The 12521-nt window shown below is 44.6% G+C and overlaps 1 protein-coding gene across 3 annotated transcripts in view; it reads left to right on the top strand.

The window, feature by feature from the left end:
- Window positions 1-12246, top strand: part of tpst1 (tyrosylprotein sulfotransferase 1) — a 38844-nt gene extending 26598 nt beyond the window's left edge. For 2 of the 3 annotated variants that reach the window (XM_083985019.1, XM_083985020.1), the window contains exons 3-6: window positions 2873-3071; window positions 10653-10703; window positions 11139-11212; window positions 11801-12246. In XM_083985019.1, coding sequence (XP_083841145.1) covers window positions 2873-3071; window positions 10653-10703; window positions 11139-11174 — 286 coding nt within the window. In that variant the 3' untranslated portion in view covers window positions 11175-11212; window positions 11801-12246. The remainder of the gene's footprint in view (window positions 1-2872; window positions 3072-10652; window positions 10704-11138; window positions 11213-11800) is intronic. The other variant, XM_083985021.1, reaches the window with a different exon arrangement.
- The last annotated feature ends 275 nt before the right edge of the window (window positions 12247-12521 follow it).

Genomic DNA, 12521 nt, shown 5'->3' with positions numbered 1-12521 from the left:
TAGTCTGTATTGTAGTTTTTATTCATCTGCTACTGCTTCACCCCCCCCCCCCCCCCACCCCCCACCCCCCACTACTAAATGGTTCCTGATACCATCTGATGTAAGAGTTCAGCCGCAAGTGGCCTTCAGGGCAGCGCAGCTCCCTCTTACCATCATCAACATCTCTGCTCCACCTCCTCCAACTACTTTGCCCTCAGTGCATTAAAGTCAACCCCCCTGACACCTGACAGAAGATGCCTACCACCACCACAACCACCACCACCCCCACCCCTCCGGCCTCGCGTCTCTATCCATCCATCCATCCATCTCCACCAGGATCTGGATCAGCGGCCGGGCCCTGGGCCAGGACCTCGTCTCAGCATTAACATCAATTACCTGGCTCTGATTGAGTGGAGGCTCAGAGACTCACTCCATTACTCATCCCAGAGCGGGCAGCCATCACCCCCCCCCACCCCTCCATCCTCTCCTCTCAGCTGCTGCTGCTGCTGATACAGAACACCACCTTGGGTAAAGGAGGTCGGGGCGATGAATAATTGACAAGCTGGAGGCCGTAAAGAGCCTCATCCTGAGGGGAAGTGGTCACATGACGGGCAAGAAGGGTTGCTTCTTTTTTTTTTTTTTTTGTCACATCAACATTTAAAGAGCAGAAGAGTTGGTGTGTTGTAGATGATTTGATCTCCAATGACAGGAAACAGACAGACGAGATGTTTACGACCAGCTTCCGTAAAACACACGCGTGTAAACGACAAATAAAAACTGTTCTCCATTATCCAATAGGTGAATTGAAATCATGACCTTAATATCAGTTTTCTTTCTTTACTGTTTATAAAATGCAGCGAACAGAGTTAACATCAGTTGAGTATCTTTAGAAAACCATTCATTTATTTGACGACTATAAATAGAAAAACAAACAACAGACCTGAGACCAGTGAGCTCTGAGGATTTAAAGAAACAAGAGACAAGTCACAGTTGAAAACGGGTTTATGGAGCAAAACGTTTTTTCTTCTTTACTTACCTTTACTAATCTGTGACGGATTCATTTCCTGTCTGCAGTCTGATACTAGTTGAATTAACTTAATTATTGTAATTTAGTTTTGATGATGGAGAATGAGCTAACAGACTAGACTACGAAAATATAATTTTCTGTTCAATGAGAACTAAAAAAAAAAAACAATGGGGTGTGGCGCAGTGGTTAAAGCGACCGCCCCATGTAGAGGTTACAGTCCTCAACGCAGGCGTCCCCGGTTCGAATCCCGCGTCGGCCAGACCTTTCCTGCATGTCATTCCCCCTCTCTCTGCCTCCCCCTTTCCTGTCTATCTCACTATGTGCTATCCAATAAAGGCAAAAAGGCCAAAAAATATACTTTAAAAAAAAAAAAAAAAAAAACAAATGGCTCGTTTGTGTGAATCTAACAAGATAACAAACCTTTGAAGTTTATTCGTCCTCTTAGGCTCTTGGGACTTGTGGATGTTTGAAACAACTCGTCCTATTAATCACACATGAGACTGTAAACCCGCTCAGAGTTCAGATTCAATTGTAAAGTAAATGGATTAGAGGAAAGTGAACCGGCAGATGGAGGTATAGACAGGAAACATGCTCTGTGTGTGTCTGTCTGTCATTCAGCGTGAGCAACTTTTTATTTTATTTGGAAACTAGAAACATTCCAGTTTTCATTCCACTGCTTTTATTTGGGGGTCAGTGAACTACACACAACCTCCACTGGTTCTCATCAAAACTCAACATAATCAATAAACTAAACTCTCACAGCAGTTACTGAAATAAATAAACTGGGTAATACATGTAGAAACAAAACAAAGGAATGTAAAAACAGGAAGAAATATTCATTTTTATCAATATGAACTACATCTAATCTTTAAATTGACTTTCTTTCTTACTTACTAAAGGTACGTTAACAGTTTTACATTTATTTTTTTCTGAATTCTTTTATTCATTGATTTGATGTCCAGCTTCTTCCACCTGCCATACAGAATTCAGTGACGATAAAATAAATGTGACATTCAGAACTAAATAAAACTGTTATTTCTGAAATCAAGAGACATGTTTTAAATGGACACTTATTGATCCCAAGTAAAATTTAAATTTATATCTGACACTTATAGGTGGGTCATAACCTGGATATTTGCTGCAGCCGATCAGGTGACTAAAGCCTGGCCCCCAATTCCAATCCGCCCCCTAAAGACTCAAGCCCTGAACCCTCACTGACTAAAGTGACGTCAGCTGTAAGACAGAGTGTGAGAGTCTGTGAGGGTCCAGATGCTGTAAACATGACTGGAACAGCACTTACCCACTCTCACGATACGTTTCCTTGACAACAAAATGTTTTTAACTCCGCCCTTGGACCGATAAATTTACTGTAATTTCAATACGCACAAGGTGTGCGAGGGAGGCGGACTCAAAACAAAATATTCCTGGACCAGATCTGATCAAATCATCATCAATAATCACAAACTGCACGTTAACACTGACAGTAAACTTCTTCTTTTCTTTTTATTTATTCCTTTTTTTTTGGCTCCTGTCCATTAACAATAAAGAGACTGGCGGAGCTCTCTCTGACTACTTGTGTTAATTTACTTTTTTTTTTAACACTTGCGTTCCGACGGCATCCCATGTGTTATGGTTTGACTTCACAACGCTATGAACTGTGGGTAATTCCCCTACCCAAAGTCAGCATCGGTGCTGACTTACGGTAAGGGGGCAGTAAGGGCTCATTCACTGACTCACTGACTTGATGATCTGACAACGGAACAGCCCTCACACACTCACGGACTTCCCGTGAACGCGCCTCTAAGTCAGTGAGTCCGTGAGGGGTCGGATTGGAATTGGGCCTGAGTCTCCTGTCTCCTGTCTCAGGGTGGAGCGGTCCACGGACCAGGTCATCAAGCCCGTCAACATGGAGGCCTTGTCCAAGTGGGTGGGGAAGATCCCGGCGGACGTGGTCAGGGACATGGCCGTCATCGCCCCCATGCTGTCCAGGCTCGGCTACGACCCCCACGCCAACCCCCCCAACTACGGCCGGCCCGACGCCAAAGTCCTGGACAACACCAGGAGGGTGAGTGCAGATGTTTTCAGACAGATGTGATGGTGGTGAACATGTTGCGTGTCAGTGAAACAAGCTGTAATGACATGTAGTACATGACGGTTAGGACTGTGGGTTTACATTACACAATCCAGATGTTGATGTTTTCTCAGAGAGTTTTCAAAAGAGTGGAGTTAAAAGCGTGGGTGGGTGAGGACACATTATCAAGTTGGATTGTGGGAAATGTAGGATGCGGTTGAAGCTTAACAGAACCAGGACACTTCAGGTCCTTCTCAGAGTTTTGGTTCCTTCGGTTCAGCTCTTGTATTGGACGTCCATGTTGGACAGTCGTCCTCCGTCTTCATTAACCTCGTTATTAACCCGTCACTGACGGCGTCTTCTGCTCCCGACTCGATTCCTCAGGTGAAAGCTGAGTGACCAGGTGACATGTTCTTAAACCAGAGTCTTAAAAGTCGCTCATACCAGTTCCTCAAAGAGCCAACGCCAACATCAGAGACTCATCGTTGCACACAGCTCCACTCACAGCGAACAGGCTGGTCTATGAACATTTACACTACCAGTCAAGAGTTTGGACACACCTTCTCATTCTATATTTTTTCTTTATTTTTTATCAATTTCTACATTGTAGATTCAAACTGAAGATATCAGAACTATGAAGGAAAACATGTGGAGTTATGTAGTAAACAAAAAAGTGTTAAACAAAGCAAAACATGTTTTATATATTAGATTTTTCCAAGTAGCCACATTATTATTGATGACAGCTTTTCTCACACTTTTTATTCAGTGTTTTACCTTCACTCTGCAGACCCATCTCATCCCAAACCATCTCAGTTGGGTTTAGGTCAATTAAACTTTTGTGTTTACTACATAATCCCATATTTGTTCCTTCAAGTAATGAAAATAAAGAACGACCATTGAATGAGAAGGTGTGTCAAAACATTTGACTGGTAGTGTAGCGAAGCTGACAGGCTTCATGTGAATGAATGATGGCTGAATGGGTAATCAGATCTCACTTAGTTTGAGTTTATTTGCTCAATTAAAAACAACTTGTCATGTGGCATAATGCATTGATTGGTCAGTAAAGCTTGGACCAAGAAAGTGTAGGCTGAAGCCATGGCTTATTGTGCCTACCCTTTTTACATCAAGATATATGATTATACGTAGGATGAAGAATAAAAACAAAAGAACAAAACCAAAACAAGACAGAACAGGACAGAATAAATTATGGTATTTGCAAAACAAAAGAGAAGACTAAGAACAAACAAGCTTGACTTCCCAGTTTTCCAATGTGTCATGATATAGCCCTATATCTGAGTATGCCTCATTAATTGCAAACAGACTTTTATGTCCTTGGTTGGCCAGCACCGGGCCGACTCTGGGCCGTTGGCGTGGGAGGCAGCAAACAGTCTGTACTGGTCTGTTTGAGTTCAGAGTCCAGAGCCTGTCCTCCGTCAGGAAGAACGTTTAGTGAATGATCCTAATGAGACGAGACAGACGACAGTCACAGGACACTTTGATCAAACACAGAGACACAGAGGAAAGTCTGATTGATGAGGCAGTTTCAGTTGTCACATGACCTCACCTGAGCAGGATTCAAGTCTGTAGTTTAAAATGACTTAAAACATTCAGATTAATTTTCTTAAAGGAATAGTTCACCAAAAAATGAAATTCAGTAATTATTGACTCACCCTCATGTTGATGAATACTCCGGAGTAGTTTTTTATTCCTCAAAGGTCATCTGGAGACCCGGGAGGCCGGTTCGTAGTCCAACGAAAACTTTATGTGAGAGTCAATAGGGCCTGACACGAAAACGTCCATAAAACTACACAAAAACCATTTAATATTCCTCCACACTGCTCGTCCGCTGCAATCCAAGTGTCCTGAAGGGAGATAGTCCAGAGTTTACTGGAAACAACGTAATTTAGGACATTTTTACAGCCTAAACAGTCCTGTATTGCGCTCTGACGTTCACGCGTGGAAGAGCAGTAATGAGAAATATTACAAGGTTTTTGTGTAGTATTATGGACTTATGTTTGTATCGGGCGCCATTGACTCTCATATGAAGTTTTGGTTGGACTACGAACCATCCAGATGCACTTTGAGGAATAAAAAACTACTCTGAAATATTCATCAGCATGAGGGTGAGGCAATAATGACTGAATTTCATTTTTTGGTGAACTATTCCTTTAACCATCTGAAGATTTTAATCATTTTTGTGAAAAGCTGTTACACACACACATACATGCACACACACACACTGATGAGGTCACTGTGGAGCCGAGGCAGAGTAATTGTAGCTTCAACAGGAACACAGAGCTGCTCATTAGTGCTTTGTTTAGTGTGAGTGTGTGTGTGTGAGTGTGAGTGTGAGTGTGTCAGTGAAAGCATCACCACCTTCCCCAGCAGGAAGCGTCTCCATGGTAACAGTCAGTCAGAGTGAGGGGGGCGGGGCTTTAACCATCATTAACCACCGTCATGTGACTGTCTGAGCCCAGAGTCATGCTTTTATTTTGAAGGTCTGTCCTGAACTCAGTTTCAGCCTGAACTCGTTTTTCCATGTGTTTAAGGGGAGAGGGGGGGGGGGGATTCATCGTGTCCAGACTCTGATGACTGTGATGGAAAACATTCAGCCGGTGGGGGGGGGGGGGGGGGGGGGGGTCAGACCACAGAGTGAGATGGAAACTAGAGGGAGGGGGGGGGGGGATTTAAGAGGAAATTTGTTCTGACGAGCTTCTTCTCCTCGTGACGACATCACTGATCCTCTGAACGGTCACATGACCCGGCTTCGCACCAATCAGCAGTGATGCGAACACAACTTCCTGGTTTCCTGGTGACCGGTTACTGTGGTTACCGCCCGTCACTGTCCCAGAAAGTTAAAACATTCCTCACCAGGACAACGAACCGTCCTGTTGTCTGTGAGTCCAGTCTGCAAAACATCAACTACTGAAATCAAATACATACACAAATAATACTGGGAACACATGTAAATCGTAAATCAATAAATGCATAACAAGTCGCTTTTATTTCAGAAATCAAATTGTGATGTGTAGAGACTTTGATCTTTTCATTCCACACTGATTTATGTCTGCAGACTTTTATTTTATATTCCACCAGACCTTAATGTCAGGGGACTTTTATTTTATAACTCCGTTTGTACTTATTTCAGGACTCCGCCCCCTCATTTGCATAGGCCAGATGGACACATGGTTAAAAGAGGCAGATGAGTCATAGCACAGGATTTTTAAAACATGACTGGACTGATCATTCAACTAATAAAATGATCACAGATAGAAACAGAAGATTCAACAGATTAATAAAATTAGTAGAGTAAAGCCTCGGTGAGTTTAGAGCTGCTGGAGAAGTTCACACTGACTTTACTCTGCAGGAGGAGGATTTTTGGACTGTGTGAACATTTTTTAATCATGAGACAAACGGAGACGGAGACAGACTCTGGTATCAGAGACAACCCCCCACCCCACACACACACACACACACACACACACACACACACACACACACACACACACACACACACACACACACACACACACATTTATTTCTGTGGGAATCAGTTGAAGTCTGAGGGAAGTTGACTCAGCAGCTGCTGCTAAAACCTCAACCTCCAACACACACTTACTTACTGTGTGTGTGTGTGTGTGTGTCTGTGTGTGTGCCTTATGAGTATGGTACGTTGTGTGTGTCTGCACATTGTTAGTGTGATTCCTCTGCATCAAAACCAGCTGCTGCAGGGTTTATGTTATTGTTCACTGGTGTCAGCCAATCAGAGGAGAAGAGGCTCAGAGCCTCTCTTCTGATTGGCTGACTGTTTTCTGAGTGACAGGCTGTGTGCATTTCTGTGGACTGAGGCTGTGATACTTTCACAGTATTAATATAGAACCTAGAGCTGCTTTATAATCACACTACACATGGACATCTACCTTTATACTGTATGGAGCTTTAACACAAACATCTACCTTTATACTGTATGGAGCTTTAACACAAACATCTACGGAGCTGTTTGGATGTTGTGATGTGTGTGAACATGTCACTGTTGTTTCCCTGGTAACGTGATGCTGAACATCTGCTTCGCTGCTCTGTGGTGACTCTCTGTTGAAACGCTCTTGAGTTTTCACCTCGTCCAAATATTTACCCCGACGTGTCTCATCTCTCCGGCTCAGTGCGTCTCAGTGCGGAGGCGGTCGTCGAGCAGACTGTTTGTTACCGTGGAGATGAGAGGACGGTGTGTGTGACTGAGGAGGCTCGACCTGTTGAGGAGCTGCTGTGTTGTTTCTGCTGAGAGCGACCAGTCGTCTGGACTCAAGTTGATCCTGCGACTTTTGGAGCCTCATTATTGATCAGTATGTGTGACTCTGCCAACTGATCAGAAATCAGTTTTGAAACTTATTTTATCCATCAATGACAGGATTCTTGATCCTGGTCCTTGTCCTGGTTCTGGTCCAGTGAATGAGGCCAACCTATAGAAGCCATAATCAATCACTCTGAAGTGGCTTTGCAGTTGTTCTTATTCCCTGAAACTGATATTGGGATCAATAAGGTCCGATCTTCTCCACGGTGATGCTGAGTCTGCAGCTTGTCAACACAGAGAAGCTCTGTCATTGGTCGGACCTTAACTCCTTAACAGCTGACGCCCAGTGATCCACACACTGATGGTCAGGGTCAGAGGTCAACAGGTGTGACTATTTACCTGTGTGAGCCAGATGGGTTAAAACAAACATGGCTGCCAGCAAACGCATAGCTAACATAACTAGTTTACTGTTCATCCAATCATCATAAGTTTTGGTCGATGTCTTCAGTCCAGCAGAGTGATGTGAGTCAGACCTATAGGGGGCGCCACAGATACTACAGACCTTGATCACATATTGATCAAAATCTGAGATGTGTCATATTGATTCCTGAAAGTGGGTGTGGCCTATTCATCTATGGCTTTCGACTCAGGGCAGGAAAAAGCTGATTCACATCATGGTCCTGGACCAGGTCCAGAGCAGACCCCCCCAATCACTCAGATTGACTCAACTGCGAGTCAGAATGAGTTCAGGTTCCTTCAGCTTGAGACTCAAACAATGACACAGAAATGCTGACCTTTGACCTTTGATCCCGTGGTTGTCTCTGATGTTGGCAACCTGTTTCCATTGGTCTCATGGAGCTGATAAACTAAACACAGAAAATTACTTAATACTCACAGTACACAGAGTACTCACAGTACAGGACACTCTTCTTCTTCTGTTTGACTGACGTGTCAGATGCTGATTGGTGGTTGTTGTTAAGATTTGTTGTTAAGTTTATAGATGATGAACGTGTGCATCGTTCACACTGGTGAGAGTGAACGCTGCTCACACTTTACAACAGTTTGACATCACATAGCATGACGTCTACATGGAGATGGCCCAGCATCAACTGTCTGTTGCTGCACCAAAGACATTCATCCATCTTCAACTGCTTATCCGAAGTTGGGTCGCGGGGGCAGGAGATCGACAGGGGATCCCCAGACCTTTTCCCCTGTGACACTGTCCAGCTCTGACTGGGTGATCCTGAGGCGTTCCCAGGCCAGGCTGGAGATATAATGTCTCCACCTAGTCGTCGCTCTGCCCCGTGGCCTCCTCCCAGTTGGACGTGCCAGGAACACCTCCCATACAAAGGAGCAGCGGATCTACTCTGAGTCTCTAATGGGTGACTGAAAGTCTCATCTTATCTGTAAGGGAGACTCCAGCCACCTTCCTGAGAACACCCATTTTGGCCGCTTGGCTGAGGAATCGTAAATGTGTCATGGTTGTATCCGCAACCTTGTTTTATCGGTCATGATCCCTCGCTCATGACCATAGATGAGGGGAGGAGCGAAGACTGACCGGTAGATCGAGAGCTTTGCCTTTCGGTTCAGCTCTCTTTTTGTCACAACAGTGTAGTACAACGACTGCAATACCAATTTCAATCTGGACTAATCTCAAGTCCCAATGTCCTCTCACTTGGGAACAAGGCACTGAGATACTTAACTCCTTCACTAGATGTAAAGAATATAGGGAATTGCCCTGAGAAATGAGCTCCTCACCCTATACTAACGTAGCACTTCCCACAAAATATTCCCGGGGACCAGGTCGTATGCCCTCTCCAAATCCACAAAACACAAGTAGACTGGATGTTCACACTCCTGGGCCACCCCCAAGATACCTGCAAGAATGAACAAATAGGGGAACCACCATCCTGGCCTGCTACTCTTTTTGGCACTGCCCCAAACTTCCACGCATTGTTGAAAAGGGGGTGTCATCCAGGACAGCCCCACAAAATCCAGAACCTCTAATGTTGCTGGGCTCTCCAGCTCTGCCTCTTCCTCAGAGGGTGGATTTGATGGACCAGTTGGTTTGAAGAGTTCAACAAAGTGCTCCTTCCACTGCCTATAACCACCTCAGTCAATTCAACAGGGTTCCATCATTGCTGTAAACAGCTTGGATGGTCCCCTGCTTCTCCTCCTGAGGTTCTGGACAGTTTTCCAGAAGCACCTTGGTGCTGTCTGCAAGTGCTTCTCCATGGCCTCTCTGAACTCCTCCCACACCCGCTGCTTTGCCTCCTTCATGGCTGAGGCTATCACCCGTTAGTAGTGCCAAAGTTTCCCGGGACAACGTCTCACAGAAGGCCTTCATCTTCAGTTGGACAGCTTCCCCGACCACCCCAATGTTTGAGGCTTACCACCCCTTGGGGTACCTATGGGCCTAAGACACAGCTCACAGCTGCAGCTACTGCAACAGAGGCTTGAACATTGACCATTGTGATTTGATGTTACTTGCCTCACAGGGAAGAGACAGAAGCTCCACCAGAGGTGGGAGTTGAAGTTCTCTCAGGTAGAGGCCTCTTGCAAATGCCTCTGCCACCCGGGTCTGGGTCGCAGAGGCCCCTTGGCCACCCATCTGGCAAATCATCCGACCCCAGCAGTTCCTCCTGTGGGTGGTGGGTCCAAGGGATGGGTAGGTACCCATGGAGCCCTTTCGGGCTGACCCTAGCCTGGCACTGTGGAATACCTGGCCCCCAGGTGCTTTCCAGCAAGCCCCCTGTCCAGGACCCGTGACCGTTCTTTTCCTCAATTTTGTCATGGGGTCTTCTCGAACCATTCTTTGTCTGGCCCCTCCCCTAAGACAAAGTTGCCATGGGAGACCCTCCCAGGATCACATTGCTCCAGACCACATGTCTCTCAGGTTCATGGGGACACTTCTCCACCACGATAAGCTGATAGCTCAACATGACTCAGCATCTCACTGCTTCAATAGATTTGACATTTATAGAGTTAAAGTGACTCGTCTGTGATTCTTCAACAATTCATGTAGTTTGTCAGTGTCAGTGATCTGATGGAGATGGAGGAGGTTCTACTGAAGAACAACACAGGAACAAAGGAACCACAACTGGTTCATTTTCATGAATGTTGATTGAAAGGTGATTTTTTTTGATGTGATGATCAAAGGTGATTTCACATGTAGATGGATCAATGTAATTTATGATCAATAAGCATCAATGACAGTGAGGTGCTGCCCAGTGCCGTCACCATGGTGATCCAGATGATGAGTTCTAAACCTGGTCTCTGTTTTCCAGGTCTTTAAAGGTGAATTTCAGCTCCCAGATTTCCTAAAAGAACAATCACAGGTACAGTAACTCTTCTGCCTGTTGCTGAGCTTCTTCTCTTCTCCACATTCAGCTTCTCATTTATTTAGTTCAGTTTTTTTTAGTTGAAACCATCTGTGGCTCGGTTCAAGGTCTCGTTTCAGATTTCCATCTGCTCTCAGTTCATGTCTTGATTTCCTCACCATTTAATGCCGCGGCCTCTTGTTTTGGTCTCAGTTGTTTTTTCTGTTTGTGTGTGTGTGGCAGCGCTGCCCTCTGCTGGTCGTTAGACGCACCTACACCTGTTTCCTCCATGTTTTTATTTCAACTCTTCTGAAGAGAGACTCTGCTTTGTGTTTGATCATACTGCACTTGTTGGGGTGGGGGCGTGGAGCCAGTGTGGGGTCTTGATTTAACAGGTGTCAGACTGATGTTTCCTGAGCAGATTTGACCTCTGACCTCTGTCCTCTTCCACAGATCCAGAAGTCTGCAGAGAAACCCAACCCCAGTTAGGAGCAGAGGGGGGAGGGGGGCATCACCTCAGCACACAGGTACGACTGGACATGACAATTACACATAAACATAAACAATAACAAAAAATAACATCAACAAGTGTCTAATGTAGGAAACTGTGTGTAATGTTCTGCAACAACTGTGTTTAAGAATTGCAACCAAAGTGCAAAGCAGAAAATGTGTTTAAGGTATGGTCACAACGTGTTTTAGCTATTGTTACAAGAAGTTTTGGTTTTAAAGCTAAGCATTCGCCTTTTGGGTGTAAGCAATTGGCAAAAGCTGTAACGAAATAGAATATAAACTAATGATCTCAAATAAGAACACACACACTAGTGATTAACTGTAAATAAAAGTTTGAATAATGACGTTTCTTAATATCGTCGATCTCTTTTGTCAGATGATGAACAGACTGTTGTGAACATGTGACTCAAAAGATAAAAGCTGTTGATGTCAGAGAGAAAACAAGTTCATGTTTGAAACGCTGCACAGAAACAGTGTGAACACTGGTTCTTCTCACTGAAACTGAGACGACTGACAGAGACTCTGATCAGAGGATTCAAACTAAACTTCATTAGATCAGAACTGAAGCATCTCATGTTTTCATCTCCGTCCTCTTCCTGTTTCAGGACTCGGTGCCGTAGAAGAGAAAATCATGGACGTCGTCTCAGCATCTCAGCGTCTGCGTCTCAGAGATCACGTGACCACAGTCTCCTCCACCAATCATGGTCTGTGGAGAATCTGGGCCTTTCATATTGTACTGTACAAAACAAACTAATCCTGGTTGTCACAGCCACAGAACGTCTGCTGATTGTTACTTTGGTGTCACATCACACTCCATGATTTTTACAAACCATCTCTGGCTGTTTAGAAAAAACAAAGAACCACTCTGTGATCCTGTTGTACGAAGCTGCAGTGACCTAAAAATCACAACAAGTATTTATGAATGGAAAATTAGCTTTTGGAAGATGCAATACCTATTTTAATGTTTCATGTTGTTTTTCATGCCTTTGTATTGTGCAGTGTCATGGGTACTGATCAGTTTGAAGTATGGAGCGAGATAAAAACAGCTTTTTTTAAACCTTCTGTGGGTCTGAGTCTTTTCTGTTGAACAGGGGAAACACATGAGGGACAGAGACAAAACTAAAAGAACTGATAGAAAGTCCAGACGCTTGTTGATCCTTCACAGATGCACAGATACAGATTAATTTTTAAAGGTCCAGCAGTTCCTCCTGTGGGTGGTGGGTCCAAGGGATGGGTGTGTAAAATGGGGGTAAAACCGTGACATCTAGCATTCGGATTCTAGTTTGCAGCGCTCATTTGCACTCACCCCTCCCGTCTGCAAAGTGA

Source organism: Trachurus trachurus (assembly GCF_905171665.1).
Source record: "Trachurus trachurus genome assembly, chromosome: 13".
Classification (NCBI taxonomy): domain Eukaryota; kingdom Metazoa; phylum Chordata; class Actinopteri; order Carangiformes; family Carangidae; genus Trachurus; species Trachurus trachurus.
This window is presented reverse-complemented; position numbering and strand designations above follow the sequence as displayed.